This window comes from Plectropomus leopardus, chromosome 10 (assembly GCF_026936395.1).
Source record: "Plectropomus leopardus strain MGB_pleo_1.0 chromosome 10, ASM2693639v1, whole genome shotgun sequence".
Classification (NCBI taxonomy): Eukaryota; Metazoa; Chordata; class Actinopteri; order Perciformes; family Serranidae; genus Plectropomus; species Plectropomus leopardus.
In genome coordinates, this window is record NC_142185.1 from 7,556,554 (window position 1) to 7,582,802 (window position 26,249).

The 26,249-nt window shown below is 38.0% G+C and overlaps 2 protein-coding genes across 2 annotated transcripts in view; both read left to right on the plus strand.

Annotated features, from left to right (window-relative positions):
• Positions 1–2,762, plus strand: part of LOC121949318 (tissue factor pathway inhibitor-like) — a 51,241-nt gene extending 48,479 nt beyond the window's left edge. Inside the window, exons 6-7 of the mRNA XM_042494980.2 lie at positions 242–430; positions 1,746–2,762. Of these exons, the coding sequence (XP_042350914.2) occupies positions 242–430; positions 1,746–1,813 (257 nt within the window). The 3' untranslated portion in view covers positions 1,814–2,762. The remainder of the gene's footprint in view (positions 1–241; positions 431–1,745) is intronic.
• Positions 2,763–4,853: 2,091 nt separating this feature from the next.
• The window catches only part of calcrla (calcitonin receptor-like a), a 39,432-nt gene continuing 18,036 nt past the window's right edge, over positions 4,854–26,249 (plus strand). Inside the window, exon 1 of the mRNA XM_042494572.2 lies at positions 4,854–5,023. The gene's annotated coding sequence lies outside the window, so the exon portion shown is untranslated. The remainder of the gene's footprint in view (positions 5,024–26,249) is intronic.

Sequence of the window (26,249 nt, forward strand, 5' to 3'; positions counted from 1 at the left end):
AGACTGCAGCTTCATGGCTCAGGATATGAGCCCATGTGGAGTTTCAAGCTAAGAGGATGTTTATGAGAAGTAAACAGGCGTCACTTGTCTTCAGGTGCTTTAGAGCCAAAACATCTTCCGCCCCCTCCTGAGCCTTTTATCAAGATATCACAGCTCAAGATGATATCCAAGAAGCTATATATGATTTTGTTTACCCCAATTTAAAACTATTTTTTTTCTGGCTCTTACTTTGGATGTACAGACTTGAAGCCTACCGAGGTGTGCTTCAGTCCCATTGACAGGGGAACATGTAACGATGTGGAGAGGAGGTTTGCCTACAACCCAAAGACCAAGAGATGCCACGTGTTTCACTACAGCGGCTGCGGAGGGAACGAGAACAACTTCAAGCACCGGAAAGACTGCATCAAGAAGTGCATTCGAAGCAGAAAGGGTATGATTGTTTCATTTATTATCAAATGCATATTTAAAAAAATGGAATTTATCACTGTTTATGCTGATTCAAGTAGAAATCTGTAAGATTTAGGGGGATTTTGTGGCGCCTAGTGGTAAATTGCAGATTGCAACAAGATAAAATGTCCTCCGGTTAAAATTTCTTCAGTCTTTCTTGTTCAGGAGGTTTTTATTAGAAGCTGAATCAACTGCAGAGGTCTCTTTTTCTCAAAAACAAAGAGACCTGGTGATTAAATCAGCTAAAAACACTGAATTAAGCATTTTTATGCTATAAATTAGTGTTACTCCTATGACGGTTGGCTCGCCCACCTCATGCTATTGTGTGCTAACCCCTTTTCTCTGATAAGTTAATGCGTGCTCACCTTTTTCTGATCCAGGTGTTTAGGGTTTTTTTTTCTTTCTTTGTTTGTTTGTTTTAACCAAATTATTTGCAGAGAGACTAGACTAGACTGACAAGACTAATGGTTTCCAAAAACAAACAGACCAGGTAATTCAAACATTTGAAAACAAGGAAGTAAGGATTTCAAGTCTCAAACTAATTTCCAACACTTAAGAATCAGAGCTTTAGGAAGTTTTCACTGGAAGATGAAATATTTGCACAGGTCTCTTCCTCTGCAAAACAGACCCAGTGATATAAACAGATAATAAAAAAAAAATAAAAAAACAGTAAAATCTGTTTCACATTACATGTCACGTGTTTCTGACGCTGTTTGGCATGCTGCTGCAGGTTGCATGTCCACCCCCTGCTAGTGTGTAGTCACCATTTTTTCCTCGATAACTTAAGATCCAGACATTTAAGAGGTTTACATCAGAAGCCGAATAATCCACAGAGGTCTCTTTATCTCCAAAACATTTGGAGTAGTCCAGTGCTGTTTGGGTCGTCATGGAGGGGCTGCTAACCATGGTGGCCAACATGAAAACGCACATGGCCCTTTCTAGAGTCAGTGTTTGGTTTGTCTGCGCTACTGCAAAAACATGGCAGTGCAACATGGCGATCTTAACAGAGGACCTGCTTCCTATGTAGATATAAATGGGTCATTCTAAGGTAACAAAAGCACATCAGTTATAATTTTCAGGTGACTAAGAACCAAAGAAAAAAACTTTTTACATTGCAATTCCATTTCTGGCAGTATATCCCTCGAAATCCCACACACTGTACATTAAATAGTAGGAAGTACATGTAACAACTGTAAAATTTTAATTCTAGATAAATATCTCCCAATGTCATTTTAGAAAAAAATACTGTCATATAAAATCATGGATTAAAATGATTCAATTTTGTTCTTTTGTTGCAGCTCATGGGAAGAGGATGATTCGAATAAGGAAGAAAAACATAAACAACATTGTGAATCGCTCAGTCTGAACACTTGGCTTTAGATCCTGCACTGCTGTGGAGCCACCTGTATTTATGTCTATATGTTACATTTAGCTTTACTCATATCTGTTGTTTTGTAATGCTGCAGTACTTGTATAAAAATCACTTTTAGTGTGTGGGAGTTAGTTTTTTAGTGACTGAATGCGATTATCATCATTATTCACATTATTTCGATATTTTCTTGACAAAAAACTGTTGTTTTGCTGATGTCGATTATAGTAGCTCTACACTGATGCTCTGAGTATCAATGCTTTTGTATAAACAATGTCTAATGTCTTTTTAATTTGACAGTTTCGGGGTTCTGTTATGATCATGTACATTTCACTGCGACTTTTATGGGAAACACCAAAGTTGCAGCAAGATTTTTGTTCATAACAAAATGAATGCTTATCCTTGTTTAATTACTGTCTGTACAGTAACTGATGCTTTTCTGTGGGGGTTTTGGTGTAGCTCCATCATTGTTAATCAATGTAAACAACAGCATTAGCAGATTAAACTGGTGGACACTCGTTTTTTATTTTTTTTGTAAGGATCAGTCACAACAATATATATAATGTCAAGCAAACACATGAATCAAGATGTCCTCACAGCTATAATTCAATGTGAACAAGGTAATGACTGCTTTATATTTGTCGGATTACACTTACACTCTCTCTCTCTCTCTTGCTCTCTCTCTCTCTCGCTCTCTCTGTCTCTCTCTTTTTAATCAATATGATGCAGTTTTGTAAATCACTATTCCAGTCCTGCTGGTTGTCGTTGTTGAGAAAAACCAGAAGGGAGCAGTGTTGTATTAAGTAAGTTTTCAGAGAGGTTGTCAATGCTGGTCCCTGCTGGCTGCACAAGATTTTCTTCACCGTCTCCTTTTATAACCATGGCTGTTATGTATTGGATTGGATTGGATTGAGTTTATATAATAAACTTGAACAATTTAACCATCTTTCTAATTTTACCTGCTTTGTTTCACATCATATGTTTCACAAAAATATATCTATATAAAATAATTTTTTAAAACATTCATTATAATAGAGATCCCTCAGATTTTATAGGCCGTATAAAGCCTTTTCACTAGAGAGACACAGTAAGGGCACAAATTCTTTTTTATGACTTCAACCATTTAAAGTCATAAAAAAACAAACTGAATTTTTGAAATGACAATTTAAAAAAATAGAGTCTGTATTTATTTATTTATTTATTTACTGTTACTAAATGGAATTCAGCCCTAAAGGTATTCTAGGCCTAATTGCTGTTTACTATTTGTAAACAGTATCACTAACAAAAGTGAAAGCCAGCCTCAGATAAACTCTCATTCTGGAACAAGCTTTGTCTGCTTGGCAGTTTTCCTTGCTATAGCTGCAATTTTATAGCACTGTTTCTTCAATGTTTGTAGCCTTGTCTTGCTTATGTGCTACCACTACTTTGTTTCTACATTTTTAATAATCCCACAGTCAGTGGCACAATGTGCACATAAATGTCTTATACACACCAAAATAATATAAAAATGAGAAAGTACAGGCAGTGGGCAGTCTCTGCAGATAAATACACCACCACACACAAGTTGGTCACAAGTGACGAGTGAGAGAGACTACTTTTGTATGAGTCTGTTTTTTGTTTGTTTAAGGAAAATCCTGCATAGTACACCTTTAACCCTTTGAATCCTGGAGAGAAATCACCTTTTTTAGTGCTTTTGGGTGCATTTCACTGTTATTACTACAAATTATAAGAACTCAGTAGAACTCATAAAATGTATTTGTTTAAAGTTTTGGAAAAATAATTTAAAAAGAATATATTTGTAATGATCACAGTGCCATATTTTAAATTATGTTACAAAAGCATTGGGATTTTTTAAGCCCATTTTCCAGGTATTTTTTAAAAAACTTTTTCAAAATTATTTTTGAATTTATGTATTTATTTTACAAATTGAAGTTTTGGGTAATTTCTTTCGTAACTTCTTCTTTTTTTTTTTTTTGCTCATTGCCTTCTTTCCCTGTTTTTGAAAGAAATAAAGCTCAGGTTATAAAGTGTTAAAAGAATGCTTCACTTCCAAATGATCATTTTTGTATCACTTACTCACCCTTTGTTACACTTTCTTGATAAATTGAAGTAATAGGGGTCCATGTTTAACAACGGCAAAACTAAACCAAAACATTTTTGTTCAACTTGTGCAGAATAACCCAAGAATCTTTTATGCAGCCATATACTCAATACTTCCCAAACAGACAACTTTTGGGCTTTCATTTGATTAACTCTTTAAAACTCTAAAGTTGCAAAAAAAAAAAACAACTCTCATGTTCAGCAAGGTAAAATTACTGTTTCTTTGTGAAAGGAGTGTGGCTTTGAGGAGAGCATAGATAAGTTTCACATTTAGTTCAGTCCCCTGTTGGAAAGGGCTGTCTGTTTGGGAAGTATTGAGCATAATATGATTGGATAAATGAGACTGAAATTATACTGCACAAGTTTTGTGAGCGTTTATAACTAGATGTTTTGACATAGTGTTGCTGCTGTTAAATGCAGAACCCTGTCACTTAAATCAATCAAGATTTTTCTCCTTTTTTGGATTCTTTGTTTACTGTGGAAGCATGTCAGAATTATTATTTTTTTATGTTTTTTACACAAATTTAGTGTAACAGGGGCTGAGTAATTGATATACAGTATGATTTGTCCTTTGGAGGGGATAAGTATTTCTTTAAGCTTACATGGTTTGGCCTATCTTCAGGGCACTGTGGTCATGCATATGTATATCTGTATTTTTGAGTCTTGGTAAATTCATATCTGAATTATTCAGTCCTATAAATACATACAAAAAGTAACCGATTCAGTATTATTCCTCTGTTGAATTCCTGGCAGTGTGGAGAAAGCTTAGCATTTAAATCTTGATGTTGACAAATAAAATGTACAATTGACAGCTGCTGGGGTAACATAAATCCCCTCTATCCAACATTTTCAGAAGAGTGTGGGAGTTTAGTGGCAAACCATCGTGCGCTCTCTCAGCTGTAGGCTCCGGTGTGATGTAACAGGAAGTAGTGGGTTGCCTTCCAACGTCAACCTGACAGCCGCCTCAGCTGCGCTCACTGAGCGCCGGAGATTCGCCGCGTTTGGTGCTCTGAGTCCGAAGCCGAACACAGAAGACACTTTACCGGATTGCCTCGAGAGTTTATTCCGGTTCAGACGCCTGCAGCTGCGGTTGGATTGTGTTCTCTGGTAAGAGCGCTGACACGGAGTGTGAATTGTGTGTCCATGTTTTGTGGCCAATGCGACTGGCCGTAACGTCGAGTAGAATGAATGCAGAGAGTTGACAATGCATTTTGTACATCGCTGAGTGTTTATCGAGGTCAGTTCAGATGGTATCTGCGTGGATTACAGAGTCGAGGCATGTGCATTAACAGCATGCTGAGATGTCCTCAATCCAGCAGAAAAGAGCGGAACACCAGTATGAGCATCAGTAACTGGATCCAGTTAAACTGCAGTGTCCCTCTGTCAAGAGAAATGTGAATCTTATTGAAGAATACAGTGAAACAGCAGTCTTTAGTGGATTTTGGGCACATTTAGGCCATCAGAGCGCACCATGCGTGATCACATACATAATGCATAGTGCCCGTAATACATCCGGACTCACCTTTATCGCTTTCTGTACATTGTATATATGATTGCACGTCGAATGGGGGTTTGCTCAGCTGTTGCCAACAGCACAGTCACGCTTTATGGAGACGCGTAAACACCGTTTGAAAGGAATGAAATTACGCAGCATTTACCAAACGCACAGATTAAATAGATATGCTTGGCACATTGCTAAACCATAATGATCAGTTTTAATATTTGCATTTGTGGCTGACTCAGCTGACTGTAGCTACAGCCACGGATTGCTCCTGCACAATCTCCCCAGACTTGACATCCACTCAATGGATTAAATCATCAGCATTAAAGTGTACGCAGGGATGAAATACACGCAGGCTTTTCAGTTTGATTGAACTGGAAAGCGACGGTGATTCAGCTCCATTCAGCAGTGAGGCTTTTGATGGGAGCGATGCTTGCTAAATCATCTGCATGGTTACATAAGCAGCAGATTTGGACATGCTGGAAGTTTGTGGGCTGGACAGTAAAAATGAAAAGGATGGTGGTGGTGGTGATGGTGATGATGATGTGTAGGAGGATATGATGACGGTGCTCTGTGCAGAGGAAAGATGCATGGTTATAAGGGAGGCGGCAGCAGCACATTGGTTGCAGCCAAGTTTGTGGACATGAGTGAACTTTTAGTGTCAACAGGTCAGATTTTATGCAGTTCTGCTGTTGCACAATGAACTGTAGACTCTTTACAGCTTGAAGTTTTAGGTTCTAAAAACGTTCAGAGAATGGTGCAACCACTGAATGTTTTAGTAACATTTTCAGTGGCAAGTTTTCATATGTTCCCAGAATGTTCTCATCAAACATAAAAATGTTATTTATTTAATTTTTTATTGTTAATATATCACATTACATTAAATTGAGAAAAACGTTCTGTAAGTTCAGTCCTCAACAACTTCTCTGACTCTCCCTTCTCAAGTAACATTGTAGGAATGTTTTATACAACCGCATTCTATGATCTGTCACTTCTCAGCATCATCAAAACATCCTCAGGATGCTGCAGTTCAAACGTTAGGTCTTAGTCAGCATTTAACCTTACAGGGACATTATCTGAAATGATAAGCGCCCTTTAATCGTTCTTTCCACATTAGATTAAAATGTTTTCTTTAGAACTTTATTGCAACTTGTAGGTAACATTAGTCAATGTTGTCAGAATGTTCCCTGCTAGCTGGGTTCATGGGTTTTGTAATAATGTAGTGTTTCCAGGAAGCTAGTTATGAGTATAACAATAATTTACTTTAACACTTCTGCACTGATGAATAGATAAACACAGTCATCATGACATCAAATTGTGTAAAATCACCATCAGTTTTCTTGTGCTGCACTCAGACGCCTTTCACAAGTCTTTGAACTCTGAGCAAACTGATTGCATTTCTTTCGAAAACATGCAGAGAGAAAAGCAATGAGCAACTTGGTAAGAAATGTCACGCAAATTGCAAGATATTAGCCGACTTGGGACATTTTCATGAAAGCTCATGACAACATCTCACCCTTGATACTACTGAGTAGTAAACAACAGAGACAGAAATATGGAAATGTGTCATGTGAAATACCCTAAAACTGCAGATTATTTGGTGTTCATGTGGACGTTCATCACTCATAGTAAGATGGTAATTGAGGAAATAGGTTTTTAAGGAAGCTGTGTCCACCTGTAACCTCCATCACTAGATATGTGTGTGAATGAGTTGTGAGCAGTTCAATCAGAATTTTTTTTTTAAAGATTCTCAGATTCTCTTGTGTTGCTTATTTCTTGATCTAAAGTGCTTGATTTCACCTTTAGTGATGTCAATATAATGACGGGGTAACATACGTTCTCATTTTACAGCTAAACATATCACTAAAATATGTTTCTATGTGATCTGCTTGATCAGTTGACAGACTGACCGTATTTTATAAGTCATGATTGATGTGAACACAGCTCTGTTAGAGACTCCTCAGCTCTGATTGGTTGTTTTTCTAATTCTTGCAAATGCTTTTAGGATCACTATGAGGAGGCACAGCAGTCTGATTTTTTTCTCAGATTTTCTGCCTCATGGACTACTGTCAGTTTAAAGTGAAAGTTGTAAAATATGCAAAAAAAGTTACCTACTGTTGCCCTAGGCATATTGTTAGTTGTTAGTTGTTCAGGGACCCAAATATTCAGAAATACCAAAGAATAAGACTAGTGAAACTGGGCTTTTACTTCACTGTCCATGCACGTCAGCCATCAGGACACTTTGGACGGTGAACGTGTTGAAGCTGCCAGTTGGCAGCGCCACCAGATGAGTCTGTGAGGCCTTTTTGCTCTGTCATCTTCCAATGGTCTGGGCCTACACTAAATACATGAGCTGATTGAGCAGTGGGAATGTCATACAACTCAACAGATTCCGCCCCCTAACTATCACGCTGTGTGTTGACTGCCTGAGTCCAGGAAACGGTTGTTAAATGTGGGCCAGACAAAGGTACTGGCTGCATAGCTCCCAAAGCCTTTGCGATCTCCATGGTATGGTGGATCTCTTTCTAAAGCAATGGCATTTAGGAGGTTGTGCCAGTGGAATCTCATTCACACAGTCGCTGATACTGTCATACAGTGGCTGCATGTGAGGTGCATTGGGGTTGAATTTAGGATATATTGTTTGAAGTAAAGCGGCAAACCCTGGTTTGGCATTTGATGTGAAATATAAATGGCTGTTGACACTGTCAGTATATCTACATACACAGTAAAGTTAAGTGTACAAACATTGGGAGAGAATCGATTTATTGACAGACGTTTGTCTGCGGTAGGTGGAAATATGCCCCCTTTCAGCTAGTTGCCATTGGACCTTCTTCTGACCTATTTCATCACATACCAAACAAGTTGGCAAGCGGCAAATAGGTTGCATGTCAAAATGATGAAAACATGGATAACTTTTTAGTAGGGCTGTCCTGATCAAGTTTTTTGTCCCAGATCCAAGTAATTTGTTTTTGATTTGTCGATACAGAGTTCTGATGATGCAGTACCTGAATTTACCTGGATAATAGAGCTGCACAATGCACACTTCAAGTACTTAAAAGTTATTCAAATCAATCCAGTGTATATGCCTGACAGTTTGATAGCTCCGCAATGCAATAAAAGAAAAAAAATGTCTGCATCCATACAGTTCCTAAGGGTTTTTTTTAATTTTAATTATACAAAGTAACAAGAGTAAACAAACTAAAATGTGGCTTCAGAAATTGCTGTCAAATATATATATGAAACCTTCAGCAATCACACAAGACAACATAAATAACATGAATCAGCAAGTCATAATAAAAATAGAAATAATAAAATACAATTTAAAAAAAAATAAATAAATAAATAATTTAAAAATTTAAAACATTTACTTAATGTAGCATTGTAAAAAAACAGAGTACTATAAATGACCAAAATAATCAAAATCCCACTTCAAAGTAGTGTTTTAACTGAACTTTAATATTCCCAGTCAAGAAAAATCAGTCACAGTTCTGCTCATTACAGCATTAGAGTAAAACTTGTTTGCTAAAAAAGAACAACAAAAATTATAAAGTGGTGCAGCAGCTTAAGTTAAACATGAAAAAAGAAATTCTACCTGTTGGAGGAGCAGCATTACAATAAAAACTGAATATCTGATGCAAATTGTTCTCTCCTTTTACGACACCTATTGGACGGCGGACATAAACAAAGGATCAGTTGCGGTGCGTGCTCAAAAAAATGATCTCGATCAACTAGAAAATGTGTTCGTCAGGCCTGATACTGATTAGAACACCATTGTGACATCCCTACTTTTCGGCATCTACTCTGCTACTTTCTGTTGATACCTTCGTCTTGTTTTGTTTTTCCTCCCTTCTTCCTCTTCTTCACTTTTTCCTGGTTTTCTTTTAAAACTTTATGCTGTTCGACATCCACCACAAAGCCCAGCATGGGAACTACAGCGCATGTGCAGAATGCCTAGGGCATTTATAGCCCGGTTGAGTCGTATAAATGAAAGAGTAAATCAACCCCCAACTGCATTATCAAGCTGTATTTGTCCAACTTTGAGAAATTTAATTTAGTATGATTGCAGTCAGGCTAACATGTTAACAAGTTCAGTTTTAGTCAGACTAACATGATGATTCGGCCTTTTCTAACATCATGTAAATGTACTGACTGCGGGCAATCTTACATTGATATGTGCATTTGCCTGATGCAGTTACAAGGGATCCAACTTCCTACAAACACTACTGGCAGCCAGCTTCGATGAGTGCAAAGGCCACTCGATTCACTGTCACAAAGGTAATGATCATTCTCGTGAAACTTAACCCCTCATAAATCATCGAGGCAAACTGGACTTCTGCAGCCTGTGCCTTATTGATCAACCTGCTGTGTTCCCTGCTCTCTTGTGGACACTGCAAGAGCTCTCATGTATATTTATTAACCCTTTGAAACCTGAGCAATTTAGCTTGATATCTTTCGAAAACATGGGAAGAAGGCAATTAGCAGTGGAAGAAGAAAGGAATTTAAACTTTGCAAGATATGAGTAAAAAGTACACGAAGGATACCTGAAAATTGGTTAAAAAATAAAAATAAAAATAAAAATAAAAATAAAAATAAACAGGTAAATAAATAAATAAATAATAAAGAAAGTTTAAAAAAACATGGAAATGACCTGGAAAAATTGTAAGATTTTAAGTAATGAAATGGATGGATGGATGGAATTGTAATTTTTCCCTATAGCTTTTTTCCCAATATTTTCTAATTTTCCCTAGACATCTTTCCTAGCTTTTTCTAATGAATAAAAAAAATAATTATTTTTAAATCTGATTTCTTGCAATTTCTGCTGCTCATTGCCTTTTCCACATACTTTTGAAAGGAATCTCACTAGTGTGCTCAGCACAAGAAGGGTGATGTCGCTCCAGGTTTCAAGGGGTTAAGGGATGTGACGACCAGTTTCATATCCTTCCTTCTTTTACTATCCGTCAAACTCATTGAAGTTGAACCTTCATTGTGTTTCAGCTGGGATCAAATCAACAACCTAAGTATACAATATATGTTGTCTCCTCACCCTGGGCCGCAGTTATCGTATTACACAAAAGCACATTGATGCACATATGCACCAGTCTCACAGCACTCCCCTCAGGTTCTGGATTCAGTTTCGGGGACGTGAAACCTTTTGAGGTAATTTTTCCACTCATACATTATGGAGGGTCATATTTTTTCCCTCCCCAGTTTAATTTCAGCACACAAGGTGCCTGATGAGAGCTGTCAGGGGCTAAAGTCTCCAGAGGCAGCATCTGGGGAGCTTTGTGTGTGTGTGTGTGTGCAGTGGCTGGCAGTGTGAGCTGCAATGCTTTGTGGAGGATAGGGGACAGTGGAAAGAGGCTGCGCGGTTTCTAAGGGTGTTCCGTGTTTGTGTGAGCTAAACAAACCATCAGTGACACAGGCTTCCTGATTTACTGCCTGGCAGGGGGCTTCTGGCGTAAAGGATAGAGGAAATAGTCTCTGCGCCCGTCCTTTTGTCTTCCAAAGGTGAGCCTGCAGTACTGTATAGTGTAGTGTTTTTTTCAGTTCTTTCTGCCTCCAAGATACACAGGAGTTTTCACACACTAACAAAGCACTTTTTTTTTTTCTTTGTAACACAACTTCCACTGCTCTGGACCTCTCTTCCACACTGCATTTTCTGCTGCTGTGAGCAAATGTCTGCAGCAAATATTTCTGTGGGATCTCCAATTAGCTAACTTACTCTACTGTGAAAATGTGACTGTTATTATTGTCAAACTCAGGCTGCTGTGACTCTGCCAAAAAGCCTTGCAGTTAGTTGGTTTCCAAGCTTAATAAAACTCCCGAATTACATTGTCCCCCTCTGTAAAAACCTCAGTGTATTATTGTGCGCACTCTTTACATCGGCCATTATCACAACCCATAGCGTGACTTGGATGAATACTAATTTTCGACTGCCTGGAGGGTCTCTCTTGTTATTTATGTTATACCACAAACCTCCAGCAGAAGGTACATTTTCCAGTTCTCTTGCAACATGTAATATCTTCTTGGATTTCTCTTTGAATAGGCAACATTGTCATTGCGTTCATTGCACTGCATCATCTGAGAAGGAAGAAAAGAGTCTATATTCACGTTATAAAGTCCAACTGAAATTGCATGTAAGCAGATATGTATATGTATCTGCTCTGTAAATCAGATTCAAGTAATCAATTCCTCAGCTCTCCTGAGGAAAAATCTGTACCCTAATAACAGACATTTATATTTCATATTTTTGGCTATCATGAAGGCGCCCCATGTTTTTGCATTTAAAAAAAGAGGGCTCCTGTTTCTCAGTGTGTTGTTTTTAAGTATAAATAAGAGCTGTATTTATATTAATGAAAAGCTAATACCAGTGCATTACGGCTTGCATGTCACTCATACTCTTAGCTACCCAAAATTAATTCCTGTGATTCAAGTATCTTTACTTCCTTCTCACACAGGCAACTACTTTGATTGTGTTTTGGGCTGTGCACTCTGCCAAAACACAGGTGACCTCAGTGCTTTGCCTGCCTGCATCCAGAATTAAACCAAGGACTGAAGCTCTGCTAACTTGCTACTTTCATTGCAACAGCAGACTGCAACCTGCTGCACAGCCCACAGACTTTAAACAGCCCATATTAGCTTTCCTGCTAATGTCTAATTCTAGTCTAACTTTCAATAATGATCACATCCTGCCCTGCACCTTAGCTTTTTGCTACTAGCTGCTGATGCACGTTTTCAGGCCATGTAGCTAATCATATGCATTTTTTCTTTTTTTTTCAAAAGGATAAATAACTAGATACAACACATTTTTTAAATCCCTTTGACCTAATGACGTTTTAGGATAACATAAGTTAACGATAAGTTTTCCTGAATAGTGGAAATTGAGTATTTCAAACATCTTAGCTTAGACTTTTGTTTAAATCTTGATAATCTCATTGCTCTTCTTAAATATGTGTTTGTGCCTATCATGGATGTATCATTAGATATGGATGACAGACCCCAAGATGGTGCCTATTCAGTCCAATGACATTTGCTCGCCTGACAAATACAACGAAAAAGTTTTTAGCTTCTACTTCCACAGCATGAAGCCCACTGAAAATGTGCAGTAGTGTTTCTCCCACTGACCCCACCCACAAGTTTCAACTCCACCCCCAAACTTTACATTTTGACATCACAGATTTTAAGGAAACTATTCAATTTTAAACTCCATGGATCAAAACTTAATATTAGAGTTATAATTTACCTTATTTGCAGTTCAAGGTGTCCTTATATAATGTCCATTTATAATGGTTTTCTATGGTGAGAGATTTTTTTGCTGCGAGTAGCCACTAAGAAAAATTAAAGCAAGACTGAGCAGCGTTCCTGGAGGCCTGGCACCTATTCATCAAGTATACTGCTGTTTTGTAGTCTTACCTACCCATAATTCCACCCACAAACTTTGTTTAACAAGCAGCCTTGTTTTATTGGCTGCTGTGAGTGGCTACACTTGTGCTTTTCTTGCGATTGTTTGCATTTGTGATTGTTATCAACAGTTTCCCCAGTTCAGATTTTTCCAAAACCCCTCATACAGTATTTCAGGCTATTTTCACAGTATCTTCTCCATGTAAGCAGTTAAGTGTTTTTGTAACCCAAACCCAAGGCACACAGAGCAACTTGAGCCTGTTAGTAATGACGTGAATCGCTCCCTTGGAGGTCAAGTCTAGGGCCCACATCGAGCACATGGAGGATATTCCTCGGCTTCCTCGGGGCCCTCTTAAAGCAGCAGTGAATTTGTCCGAGCCCCAGGGTTATTTTTGTCACAGCAATACCCGAAGGGAACCACTCACACAGCCCTGGAAGCCCACTGGGAAGAGTTCACTGATTGTGTGGTCAGGCTCCAGTGTGTGCTAAATATATATATATATATATATATATATATATATATATATATATATATATATATATATATATATATATATATATATATATATATATATATATATATATATATATATATATATACTATTCCATGTTTTTGCTTGTGTCCACGTGTTAAAGTATGCCCCATATTTTGGCTTGGGAATTTGAGAATTCCTTCCATGAGAATATGTGTGCTATGGGGCTGTGGGAATGTCCGGATGTATAGAATGACAGTGAACATGGGGAGGATTAGTGAGTGATGCTTGACTTGCATGCAGAGAGATCCATCCCAAAAGGCCATTTTTTTCTGGGTTTACAATGTTTCCACTGCCAGAGCAAGAGGTGGGGTGGGGTGGGGGTGGGGGGGTGATAACTGAACTGCAGCATCATTGATGAAACCCACTGATATGAAGAACCATTTCCTTATCCCCAAATAAAATCTGGGAGAACATGTAAACACCCATTAGACTCCCAGGGCAGTTTTTGGCCTGAAAATCCCTTTTCCGGCTGTGTGCCAGTTTAATGACTGTTAATCGCTGCAACAAACACAGCCATGAAACTAAAATCTGTCAGGAGCAATAGCCAGGATGCAGAAATGTCACACAGGAAAGAACAAAAACCAAGAAAGCTGAACTATTGTGTAAGCTGTCAGCCTGTCAGTGCACTTAGAGCACTCGACAAAGAAAATCTAGTGACCTGTGAAAATGCTCCTTGTAGTGGAAAGAATCGGTGGAATTAGCCATAGTTTCCCACCAGACTGTACAGTGTGCCTCAGGTGAAAGAGCGAGCTCATGCTTGGCAGGTTGAGCTATTTTAAATGTGGCCATAGCTGCATCATAACATTTACATTAACAGCGAAGAGTATTACTAGTAGCTATACAGGTGCAGTGCATGAGTGAGCCAGGTTTATTTTTAACCCGTTTATTTTTATCTTGGTATTTGTACTATTTTTTCCTTTGCGTAGACTAGAGGCCTCCGGAAGAGGATCCATCTCTATGATAAGACCTTTAGTACTCGTAACCTCCTTTTAAAAAAGTAACTGAAGACAACCGTGATGTTTGTCCTGTACACATAATGATGGCATGGTGTTGAAACTTACGCCATTTCAGATTCACAGGGCAAAGGCAACGTTATCTCTTCAGCAGCTAATGAATGGCATGCCTGTTGACACACAGCGGGCGTGTTCCTCACTGCTTGGTACTCTTATATTTTCCTGCCACGAGTTAGATAAAAAGATAAATACCACTCTTATATCTGTATGGTAAATATGTACAGCCTCGAGAGAGTAAATGGAGCAAAGCATTAAGCCTGAGAGCAGTAAATAACAGTTAGCCTGGCTCTATCCAAAGGTGCACAGTCATAATCGGAACCTTTAAAGCTCACCAATTAACATGTTACATTTTGCTGTTGAATCCCAAAAACTGAAGTGCAAAAATAATGAAATTATGGCTTTACGGAGTTATGTGCTGGACTTTAGGACTTTTTTTTTTAAATGCCTTTTGGTTTTTGTGTGGATTAATCAGACATAAATTGTTAATTAGTGAGCTTTAGAGGCCCTGGTATGCAATTTTGTCACCTTTGGGCAGCCAGGCAAAGGTACAGGCAAGTATGAATACTACAATGGAAAAAAATCCCAAAAACTCCATTACAAGTAAAAGTGCTGCAGTTAAGATCTTACTTAAAAAGTACACATTTTCAACTAAAGTTACTTACTTATTTACTGTAGCTGGACCAAGTGAAGTAAGTTTTAATTTCTTTATATACCACTCTGTAGTTTAGTTCAGTGGTTCTTAACTAGGGAGATCAGACCTCTCTAAAGGATCACAAAATCATTGGCGCATCGAGACATTTTTTATAGGGGTGACCAGATTGGACCACTAAAATTCTTGAGTAAGGGTCTGCCAATATTGATTTTTCAGGGCTGATACAATACAGGTTATTAGTAGTTAATGAGACCAATAACTGATATTTGGAACTGATATTCATTTACAATAAAAATGAAAATAGTTCTGTTGAAATTTAGAATTTGGAATATAACAAACTACAACACAAAACTTTGTTTCAATGCCTTTAGCAAATGTTTAATCAAAACTAAAGTGTTCAACATTGTATACAACATGAAGTAACTTTAATTTATAAAGTCATGTGAAGATTTAAATAAATGAATAAATAAAGACAGTTCTCTGAAGTTTTACAAAGTAAAAGTTTCTCCCATGCAGACACTTTCTTTGCATTTTCAAATTAATTAGTTTTATCGGCAATCATTAATATAAAATGCATAACAAATTATCTGCAAAGGGCCAAATATTGACCCTAGTCTTCGGCCAGACCGATAATCTGTCAACCTCCAATCTTGAGGTGGCACAGCAAAACCAAAAGCCACAGCTACATTTCTGGAATTTTATTATGCTGTTATGTGGGCTAGCTGAAAAGCATTATTCCAATATGGAGAGTTTAGGAATTGCATACTGATATACTTTAATTTATTCTATTTTGACAAATGTTGCATAGACTAATACTTACTACTACAGTTAACATTTTGATTTCCTGTTATGGATGTATAAAGATTTGTAAAAATGGTTGTCATTAAGTTTAGTGCTACTTTTACTTCCTGAGTTTTCCCGCCTTTTTTGATGACCTCATGAGTTTCACTTTTGTTTTGTTTCACACACCTGTGTATAGTTAGTAATCAGCCCTTGTGTATTTAAAGCTTAGTGTTTCCCCCATTCAGTTGCCAGATTGTCATTGTCGCCAAAGTGTGTTCATGCTCTCCAGCCTTTTCCTTGTGTTTGCTTACGTGGTTTTGACTCTGCTTGGATTTATGGACTTGTGTGATTTCCCTGAATGGATTTTTATACCTTCGCTAACTGCCTACACGTGTATGACACCCGGTAACCAAAGTAATAATTAGAATTTGATAAGCTGTTCTTGGTGTTTTGGTGTCTTGGTTTTTCTCTGCATCTGATCCCCACTATTTTGTCCCAAATCCTTACACAAAGTGGTATTTTGATAAAACCGTCGAGCAGTGTCATCAACTTTCAAGCAACAAGCTAGAAAAATACTCAGACAAAATAAAGAGCCTCAAAACTGTACAGTTCCTAAGCCAGAAACTTATGCTGCATTCTATTTACCCCGGAAGTTGTAGTTTGGAGTTGGGAATGATATTACACCAGAGTTGCTTGCGTTCCAGTACAAGTTGGAATACCAAGATATTAGCAATACCTGTCTGTTTGTTTGTTTGGTTATTAAAATACCCATTAGCTCCTGTTTAGTAGTTACTTTTCCTGGGGTCTCAATAGCCGATAAAATGAAATACCTGGAAACCATCAACTAAATCACAAGAAAAAAAATAGATGGATAGCTCAAAGCTTCAAAGCAAGTTAGCTCTTGTAAGCAAAACCAGTTGATATTTGGAAATCCTGACTGCAGTACAAATTAAATGCACCATTAGAAACCATCACTAGAGCCAGGCTAGCTTTTTTTCTCATTTCCAGATACTGAGCTAATCGTCTGTTGGCTCTAGCTACACTTTACTACACAGTGAGAGTTGTATCAATCCTCTCATGTTTCTTGGAAAGAAAGTGAGTACATGTATGTCCCCAAAATGTCAAAAAGTGAATAATTGGTTGAAACAGTCAATGAGCACATGGTTTAGCTTTTCAGGGGCTCCTGTTGATTATCTTTTTGGATAACAGAACAATTGTGAGGCAACAGTATTTGCCGCAGGTGTTAATTCTGTGTTCATTTTTTAGGGCAGTTTTGTTCAGCACAAGCAGTAATCTTGATAAAACAGCAGTGCATCTACCTCCATCAGTGAGCTGGGACTGGTGCCCACTGTGACTCTCTGATAATGTGTTTGGCAGTTTTTCACACTCTTCCCCTCACTACATGGAAAAGCTGTGGATCTCTTGTGACTCATGTACCTACTGTCGAGTACAGGCGCTGTGTATTTGGCATCATTGGGACTTTGTTAGGTGCTTTATTATGTTTTGAAAACCCACATTAAACTCACAGATCTTTTTTTTTTTTTAAGTTGAAACATACTTGACATCCAACAAGGTATGAATCACATGTGCTGCTTTCTTTTTTAGGGATGCTTGAAAGTGCAAATACGTGATATTTTTGCTCATCTTGTACATTCTGTAGGTGGTAATAAGGCTCTGAAACCATATCCTGTAGGATATAAATAAAACAACATAAGTACTGAAAAGCACTCAGTTCTTTTGTGGGGGATTTTAAGCTGTTTTGAACTATTTCAGAGCACCTTTTTCTCACATTTTCCCTATCACTACCAAACTTGGCGGTAATTTTCATAGTCCAACCTTTTGTTATAGTGATCATGTATGTTGTCAAATTGATCACTATAAGCGAATGATTAATAATCAATTTTATTTTTTTCCCTTTATTTCTCATGCAGATTACAATCTAATTGACCTTTGTATTACATAATTATAAAGCAATATTATTACAATACTTAAAATACAATATTATTGCAATTTTAAAGGTGTTGTATTGTAGTAACATATATTATTTATTGCAATTTGTTTATGAAGGCGGAGCACTCCATTACTTCTTTTTTTCCCTCCGCAACACTTTGTCCCCTGCGGGAAGGATAATTGATCTGTGGATCCTTTCTGAGCTGATCAAATCAATAGATCAATGGATGAGAGAAGCTGCTGTTTGTAAGTGAAAGCAAACTTCTTCTGTGCCCCAAGTGCACTATAAATAGCCGAAAGGTGTATATATTCCAGTAGTGCACCTAATAAACAGCTCAGCTTCAAAAATCAATTTGTGGCAGCAGATGTTTTAATTGCGGTGGCCCAATGCAAACACATTAATTTGTGGGAAACCCTGCATTTACTGTATTTTTCATACTTTAAGAGAAAAATCTCACATTACTTTAAGAGCAAGAAGAACTCCAACACCACCAACCTTCCCTCCACACATTTACTATGTGCCATGCTATAAAAAGAGCACACTGTGTTCTGCACTGGCGCTGAACACTGGCCGTGGAAGAAGATGGTGTGCGACAGAATCTTTCAATATTCATCATTCCTTGAAATACTGTGCTGCATCATCTGCCCTTTAACCATAAGGCTTGAGTGACCACCGTGCATGGTTGCATATCGCACATCTGACATCATCAAACAATATTTAGCAGCTGTATGAGCCTTTCTTCCCCCACAAGCCACATATTTGAATGCAGTCTTTTCCTCTTTTTCAACACCATAGTTGTAAGCAGATCCATGTGCTTGCCCTGAGAGCGTTGGCATGCTGGGAACGAGAGCGTGAATGTCATGAATACTTTGGCATCTGGGTTGTTGTCTGCAGTGCAACGGCTGGAACACAGACTCCCTCTCACCATGTTAATGCAAAGAATATTGCGTGCATCAGTCAGGGTGGGAGGAGAGTTGAGGAGGTTTGTCTATGAAACAAAGAGGTCTCCTCCCTCACATCTGTGTGGGATTGTTATTGTTTTCCCTGACATCTGGTGGTGCCCTTGGCAACATAGAGGCTTGCATGAGGCTTGCTCTCATCTCCTGGGCTTGCTTAGATCAATGGCTGAGATGTACAACTCTAATTCATTCACACGGGAGACATTATCTGAATGTACAGCTGATCCCATGGGAAAGGACCACCAGCTATATTTGGTCTTGTTGATTGAGAGAGGAAGCTCTCAGAAGGGGTCCGTGTTTCCACGTTCGTTCTTAAAGGCTTCTCCTCCTGTATCTTGCATTCACGTGCCTTGCATCCACTGCAGACTGAGTTTTTCTTAGAATTTCCTGTTTCATAGACCTTTTTTCTATCCACACTATTCAATCATCAGCTTACATTGTGCTCACAAAATGACAGAAAACAGTGGGGGACCGAGCTGGCTGGAAACTGAACCTGTTCCTTCCTCCCCGTCCATGTCAAGACTTCCTTTTCAGGATTACTGTTTTAAAAGAGATTATATACAGGTAGAATATCACAGTGAGTAAATATACATGCAAGGAAATACATTAGACCTTTATAACCTGAACAGACTGGCTTGGTTTCTTTAAGAAAACATTACAAGACAATGAGCACCTTAAGAAGAAATAACCCCAAAATTAGTAAGAAATTCATCTCAAGCAAGAAAGCAAGAAAGTCAACTATAAATAAAAAATCCTGGAAATTAGCAACAAAAAAGGGGAAAAAGGGAATAAAGAGAACAACAACAAAAAAGGAAAAGACCCTAAAATGTGATTTAAAAATAATAATTTTGAAACATAATATTAAATATGTAATTGTGATATTTTATAAATATACAATTCTGGACATTTTCCCTCAGCTTTTTAAAAATAAAAATAATTTTCTCAAACTAAAAAAATGTTCAAATTTCAGGATATGTCTTCCCAAGTAGCTTATTGCCTTTTTAACCATGTTTCCAAAGAAGAAATTAAACCAATTTGCTCAGGGTTCAAAAGTTTAACCCTTTGAAACCTGAACAAAGTGGCTTGATTTTTTTTTAAAACACATGAAGAAGGCAATGAGAAATGAACAAAGAAATTACCCAAAACTAGCAAAAATTAGTTAAAAGTACAAAAAAATAACCAGAAAATTACTTTACATAACAAACAAAACAAGGAAAAACCCTGGAGTGCTCAAAAATATAGTAATCATTTAACATGACCTGTAAAAAGGGCTAAAAAAATAATAATCCTGTGACATAATTTTAAATATATATTTAGGATAATTATATGTTACATGTGTTCCATAGCTTTTTTTCTGTTCCCCTTGCTTTTAAAAAAATAATTGTCTGAATCTAATTCCTTGCAAAATATAAACCATTTCTTCCCAAGTTGCTCATTGCCTTTTTTCCATGTTTTTGAAAGCATTTGCACTAATTTGCTGTACTTAACCATTTGCTAATGATTAAATATAGCACAAAATAGTGATGTCGCTTCAGGTTTCAAGGGGTTTAAAATTGTAGGAAACACAAAATTGAGAGAGAGGATAAAAATAGTTCTCTGTTATCTGCATCTTATTTTAATTGTAAACATATATGCACAGACAATTCGGGAGGATGCAGGGTATCGGCATGCTCATTAGGTTTAGGTAATGTACTAACAACTGTTATCCTCAAGCCGTTTCCTAACACAGTCTGATGTGAAGGTAACATAGCTGATAAAGACTCTGGACACGTGTTGCACGTGCTGCATGTAAAGCAAAACTGGGCTGTCTGAGTAAACACATCATGAGGGAGCACTTTCTCTCTGTTTCCAACATGGAATTGAACAAAACGAACACAAATAAATCCATATGATGGGAGGCAGCACACATGCAGGGAATGTTGAAATATCTCAGTGGGAGCATGTTGTGCTCATGCCAAAGGGGTGGTGTTCAATTTTACATCAGCCCATTTTATCCAGTTGATCATTGTCTTTTTCTTTCATACAAACTTGATATGTCACATCTTTCAGTAGCTGTATTTTTTAGAGATATATGTTGTGCTTGCACTTGGCCTTGGTTAGAATGTTACTCCCATCATGCTTCAGCTGAACTTGGCAACATGTTATTCCCCTTCCATTCATTCACCAGCTGCAGACCGCAGGTACTGGAAAAGCTCCCAGCTACTGAGCAGCTCAGTGTGAGAGCTGTCACTGTTTCTCACAGTCCAACCAATACTGGATATTTTAGTCAGATACTGATATTAGTATTTGATTTAAATTAAGATCTTTGGGAGTAATTTTTATCATCCATGCCAGTGATAGCCAGAGGCATTATGTCTTTCCCATTCTCGTGAATGCGATATCTCAAGAATGCCTCTAAGGAATTTCTTAAAATTTGGCACAAACATCCACTTGGACTCAAGGATGAACTTCGTAGAATTTGTTGGTCCAAGGTCAAGGTCACTGTGACCTTGTGTCCAACTCATTCTTGCGAACATGATATTTCCAAAACACTATCAGGGAATTAATTCAAAATTTGGCACAAACATCCAATTGAACCCAAGAATAAACTGATTAGGATTTAGTGGTCAAATGTCAAGGTCACTATTACGTCACAAAACATGTTTTCGGCCATAATTCAAGAATTCATACGTTAATTATGACAAAACTTTAGACAAATCTCTAATTTGATAAAATGAAGTGATTCAATTGTATAAAAGGTCAAAGGTAAACTTCACTGTGACATAATAACATTTTGCAAATGCACTTTTATGGCCATTACTTATCAGCATATCTCAGAAAAAGAAGGGGGGGCATTCTTTTCTGCTGCTGTGCAGAAGATGTGTGCATGTGTCCACATTTTCACAGACATGAATGTAAATTGTAACTGACAGCTTCGTGAAGGCATACAACCTTAAGGCTGAAATTCTATTTTTTGCAAACATTAACCCATAACCCATTTTCTTAATTGTAATTAGGAGGCAGTATTATGGTATTACAATATACCGGGGTATTTAGAATACTTGACACTCTGATTTTCTATACAATCAAAAACACAGCTCATCTTTCTAATAAACTGATATGGAAAGGCTATACTGAGGATATCTCAAGGGTCACCAGTTGTCAGTTTCTGCTGGTGGAGCAGGCAGCTGACCTGGCAAACATGGTGACTGCCATTGTTGAGCAGAACGTCACAGGACTGTTCTACTGGTCTACTTCTATTATTTTAAATTTTACATAGGAATGAAAGAAGGTGCAAGGTAGATTCATTTGTCATTTTTTTAAACTTAGTTGAAATGTAATAATAATGATAATACCTCTAATAATATGAATAGTAATAAAATATAATACCTTTGTAATTTTTATTCTTTTAGCCGTTTCCATTTCTTTCAGTAAGCGAGGGTATTGTTGCTCGCCTAGCTGATGCTAATTTTACGGCCCTCCCACTGTCTGAGAATTTCCTCTTATTTTTTTTTAGATGTTTGTAACTGGAAGAGAAGTTTTGGACCCATCAGAATGAATAGTGAAGTCTCACTTTCAGTGTGTCTGATGTTCAGAGGTGCAGTCTGCATGGTTAATATAAATGCTATATGCTATATACAGTATACAAAAGCAACAGTGCAGGCTATCTGAAATCAGATCCAGACAGCACAACTGCGCTATTTCCCGTGTTGGGTATTTTCTTGTTTATACAGCAAGCACAAGATACTTACCTCAGTGACCAGTTTTGTGTTTGGCTTTCAAAGACTGATAACAGAATCAAGCAAACATTACAGAGCAATAGTACAATGTTTATTTTTGCCTTCTCAGCAGATGCTGCTTTATGCATCAGAAGGCATGCAGTACCCATAGAGATTGTCTTAGCTTTTGGTAAAAAAAGGAATCGTTTGCTGAGTATTTGCACTGAAAAAATATCATTTTCAAGCGACTGTTACACTATTATGGACCAGTGAATTACTTGTCAAAATCCGTTAGGAATCAGAGTTACTTTATTTGCCATGCATGAGCAAAAATTACAGAGACACTGGGCTTATTCTCATATTGATGTCAGTGTCTTTGCATTAGAGGGCTTCATCAGTTCTCCTAGTGGCTCCCTTCTCGAGCTGAGACTGTATCCTGCAAAAGAAAATGATAGTACTGATATTAAAGGCCCTCACCAGCCTAATGGACATCCGAATGCCACCGAGCGGAACTTGGGAGTATGGGGCGCCAAACATCCTGTGAGGGTAGAAGGATGTTTACAGCACAGTTCAACATCTCTGCGGGGACAGAGGGAGTAGATAAGTACAGGCTGAGCTCTGGCACTGGCCGAGAAGACAACAGCTGTTATGCATAGACTGTTTTTCCAGGTATCTCTCCGCGTGCCGGCAGATGTAATAGGTGATGTCAGCTCTTGTGCAAAGTGTACATGACTAACCACTTCTGCGAAACACTCGGAGGTACTACAGATAATAGTGGACCACCCACAGTTTGCACTGGTTTGCGGCTGGATGAAGTTGACCCAAACAGATCAATAATCGAGTGTTTTGCCTCTGGAGAGTTTTCTCTCTTAGCTCTGAGCTGAATTTAGCAAAGAATATTCATGAAGTGTATGATTTTTTTTTTCAGGATTTTCACCGACCATCATTCATTTATCTGTTCATTCTTTCCTTGAAACGGACTCTGGCATATTCCTACTAAGATGCCTAGATCTGTGTAGTAGCAGGAACAGTCATGAGTTACAATTATAATGACCATGAGGTTGTGTGTGACCGCTTTAGCTATGACAAAACTTTGCACAAAACTTAACACAGATTGAACTGAATGCCAGTGCTGCTATAGACAACTGCTTACTGTTTACAATTTTATAAAAAAGATCATAACTACCACGACATCATGGTGACAACCAGCACTTGATTTCCATGGTGGAGACGTGTGACGTGTGAAATTGGCAAATATACAAACTTTGCTGTGCATATTTTATATACTGCGTTGCCTGGCTAGTGTCTTTGATAAACCAAATGTATCAGCATAAATGAGGCCGCAGGAGAACAAATTTTAGTCAATTACAAAGTCCTACCCAAAAAAAAGAACATCAGTTAATCAGCATGCCATATTTGGAATATTTTCTGAGCTTTACCTTACACACTAACCGATCTATGCCACAATAAAACAGCAACTCCTGTGTTCTGCAAAGTAAAATAGCTGTTTTTATCAGCTGACCTTGATGGCTTTGTAATCATGTCTTCAGTTTCCTGTTAAAAAGGGCTTTGTGGCGGCAAGGTAAAGCAATAAAAATATTCTAAGTATAGCGTACACCTCAATTAATATTAATTGGTCCAATGGCAATTTTTTTCAACCTTTAAGTTATTGTAAACACACATTGTGATTTGGTTTATATGCCTGACAGCTGGTTTTGGAGCTCTGATTCCCCTCTAGTGGAAAAAACACATTTTAATGTAGCTTTAAGGTAGAGAATTGTAATGATGATAGTGGTTATAATAATTTCTGTTCGATAACAGTTAACCATAAAATGTAAATGTTAGTCAGTTACAGGGCAATGAGCGCCGTTATTATAAATGAAGCAGTTCTGTATGGAAATGAGAAAAAAGCACTGCAACGCTTGTTACAATGAGTCAGTTCACATGGATTCACTGCATTACAAACTAAGCGAGTTACAAAGGTGAAATATAGTCCAGTACATTGTTGCTGCAGTGAAAGACTTTATCCTCTTTTCAGGACAGATGCTTTCTAATGATGTCTTGTTAGGGTCTGTTGAAAAGAGACATGTGATTGGTGCAGAGACTGCAGGGACTCTAGGCACTTTGTGTTCCGTGCGCATGTCGTGTGCAAGGCTTTGTACTGTGCAGGTGAATGGATGACCTTCTGAACAAATATTAAGGTCATGTGCGACTATGCAAGTACAGTATGATAATAGATAGACTGAGACTTTCCACTGCTTCCTGCACTGTAGCTTAATGTTGCCAATGACCGTAAATTGTTAGAATAATGAGTAGCATACTTTATCACTGCAGGAGACAAGGTTGGTTTAGGACATGTTGAATCGAAACCATATTCTCTTTGCAATACTCAGTGTCATTTGGTTCAAATAACCAATATGATCAATTCAAAGTTTTATCATTCACAAAGAGCTGGCCTGGAGCTGATCATGCTCTTCTTTGCTTATTTACTGTATCCTGCTAATCACTATGAAGCTACAGCATGTGTTTTGGGGTTTGACACTATTAGTAACGCTGACTGTTCGAAGCATGTTTTGTTTTTGTTTTTTCCCCATCATAAACAAGGTATTTATGGCAGAAGTGAGCGAAATGTTATGCTGGAAATTTCCACCATGACCAATGGATTCCATTTAGACGGGAGGGTTTTTCTTTCTTCACTACCACCTTTAGGATTAGTTAAATATGTACGACCACTATAAAAACAATAAAAACCAATGAAAATGGGATGGGAATGAGATCACAACTAGGTATAAGCAACATTAAGCAGCTATTGGGAAAGAAGACAGCATTGTCTGGTCAGAGTTGCCATCTGACAGGACATATCCTCCGTATCGCTCTGCTAATGTATGAAAAACAGCCTTTGCCAACAAACAGCTGGGGGAATTGGCAAAGCGGAGCGCTGTGTGTATCTGTCTGTGCATGCATGCGCCTTTTTGTGTATTTGCATGCATGTGTGACAGAGCAGCTGATCTTTTCCCGGCTGTTTCTAATTTGCACATCACCATAATGTTTTACAATCCCACTTTCAGTAAGCCCCTCCTCCCCCTCTCCCCATGGTAATGCAGTTTTAACTCTGAGCAGACTTGAGGAGGCACTGGGCCAGTCCCTCTGGTGACAAAGCTACAGGGAGACTTGTACGAATCAACTGGGTCAGATCTCTCGGTGATGTACTGTCTGACAGCCCCCTGCTTTGCCTCTTAGTCAGTGTGTTGAAAGACTGTACTAAATGTGTTTGTTTTGGCAACCAAACAGTGAATGTCCAAGGTTTTAGCAAAGTTCAAGCTGCATTATGCTGCATTATTTTCATCATAAGATGAATGGATGGATGGATAGATGGATAGATAGATGGATAGAAACTACTTATAGGTAAGTTTTTGTTTCAATATTTTTTAACATAAGAAAAAAGCTCTAAACCAGATAATGCAAATGTTAATTTGAAAATTAAATTACAAGAAAAATCTGTGGACATGTGTCCAGGTTTACAAGCATTGGACATACAAGGACAGGCGTATAGCAGTGGCTTAGAAAAGCGCATTGCTACAATGTCCTGATAGATGTCCAGTGTCCAGTTTACAGACATTTACAGAAACTGTTCATTTCTTTCAATTAGCCGCTATGCTAACAGCTGCTTTTTAAATTTCATGTGATGGGCCGTGCACATACATACCTTGTCTAAACGTCACACCCGTGCCGGCCAAGGTCATGTCTTTCCGGTTGCACTTTTTACACAGATCTTGTTTCAGGGGTGTTACTACCTCCGTTCCCAGCTCGGAGGCGAGACCACTTTGTCCCCCCTTTCC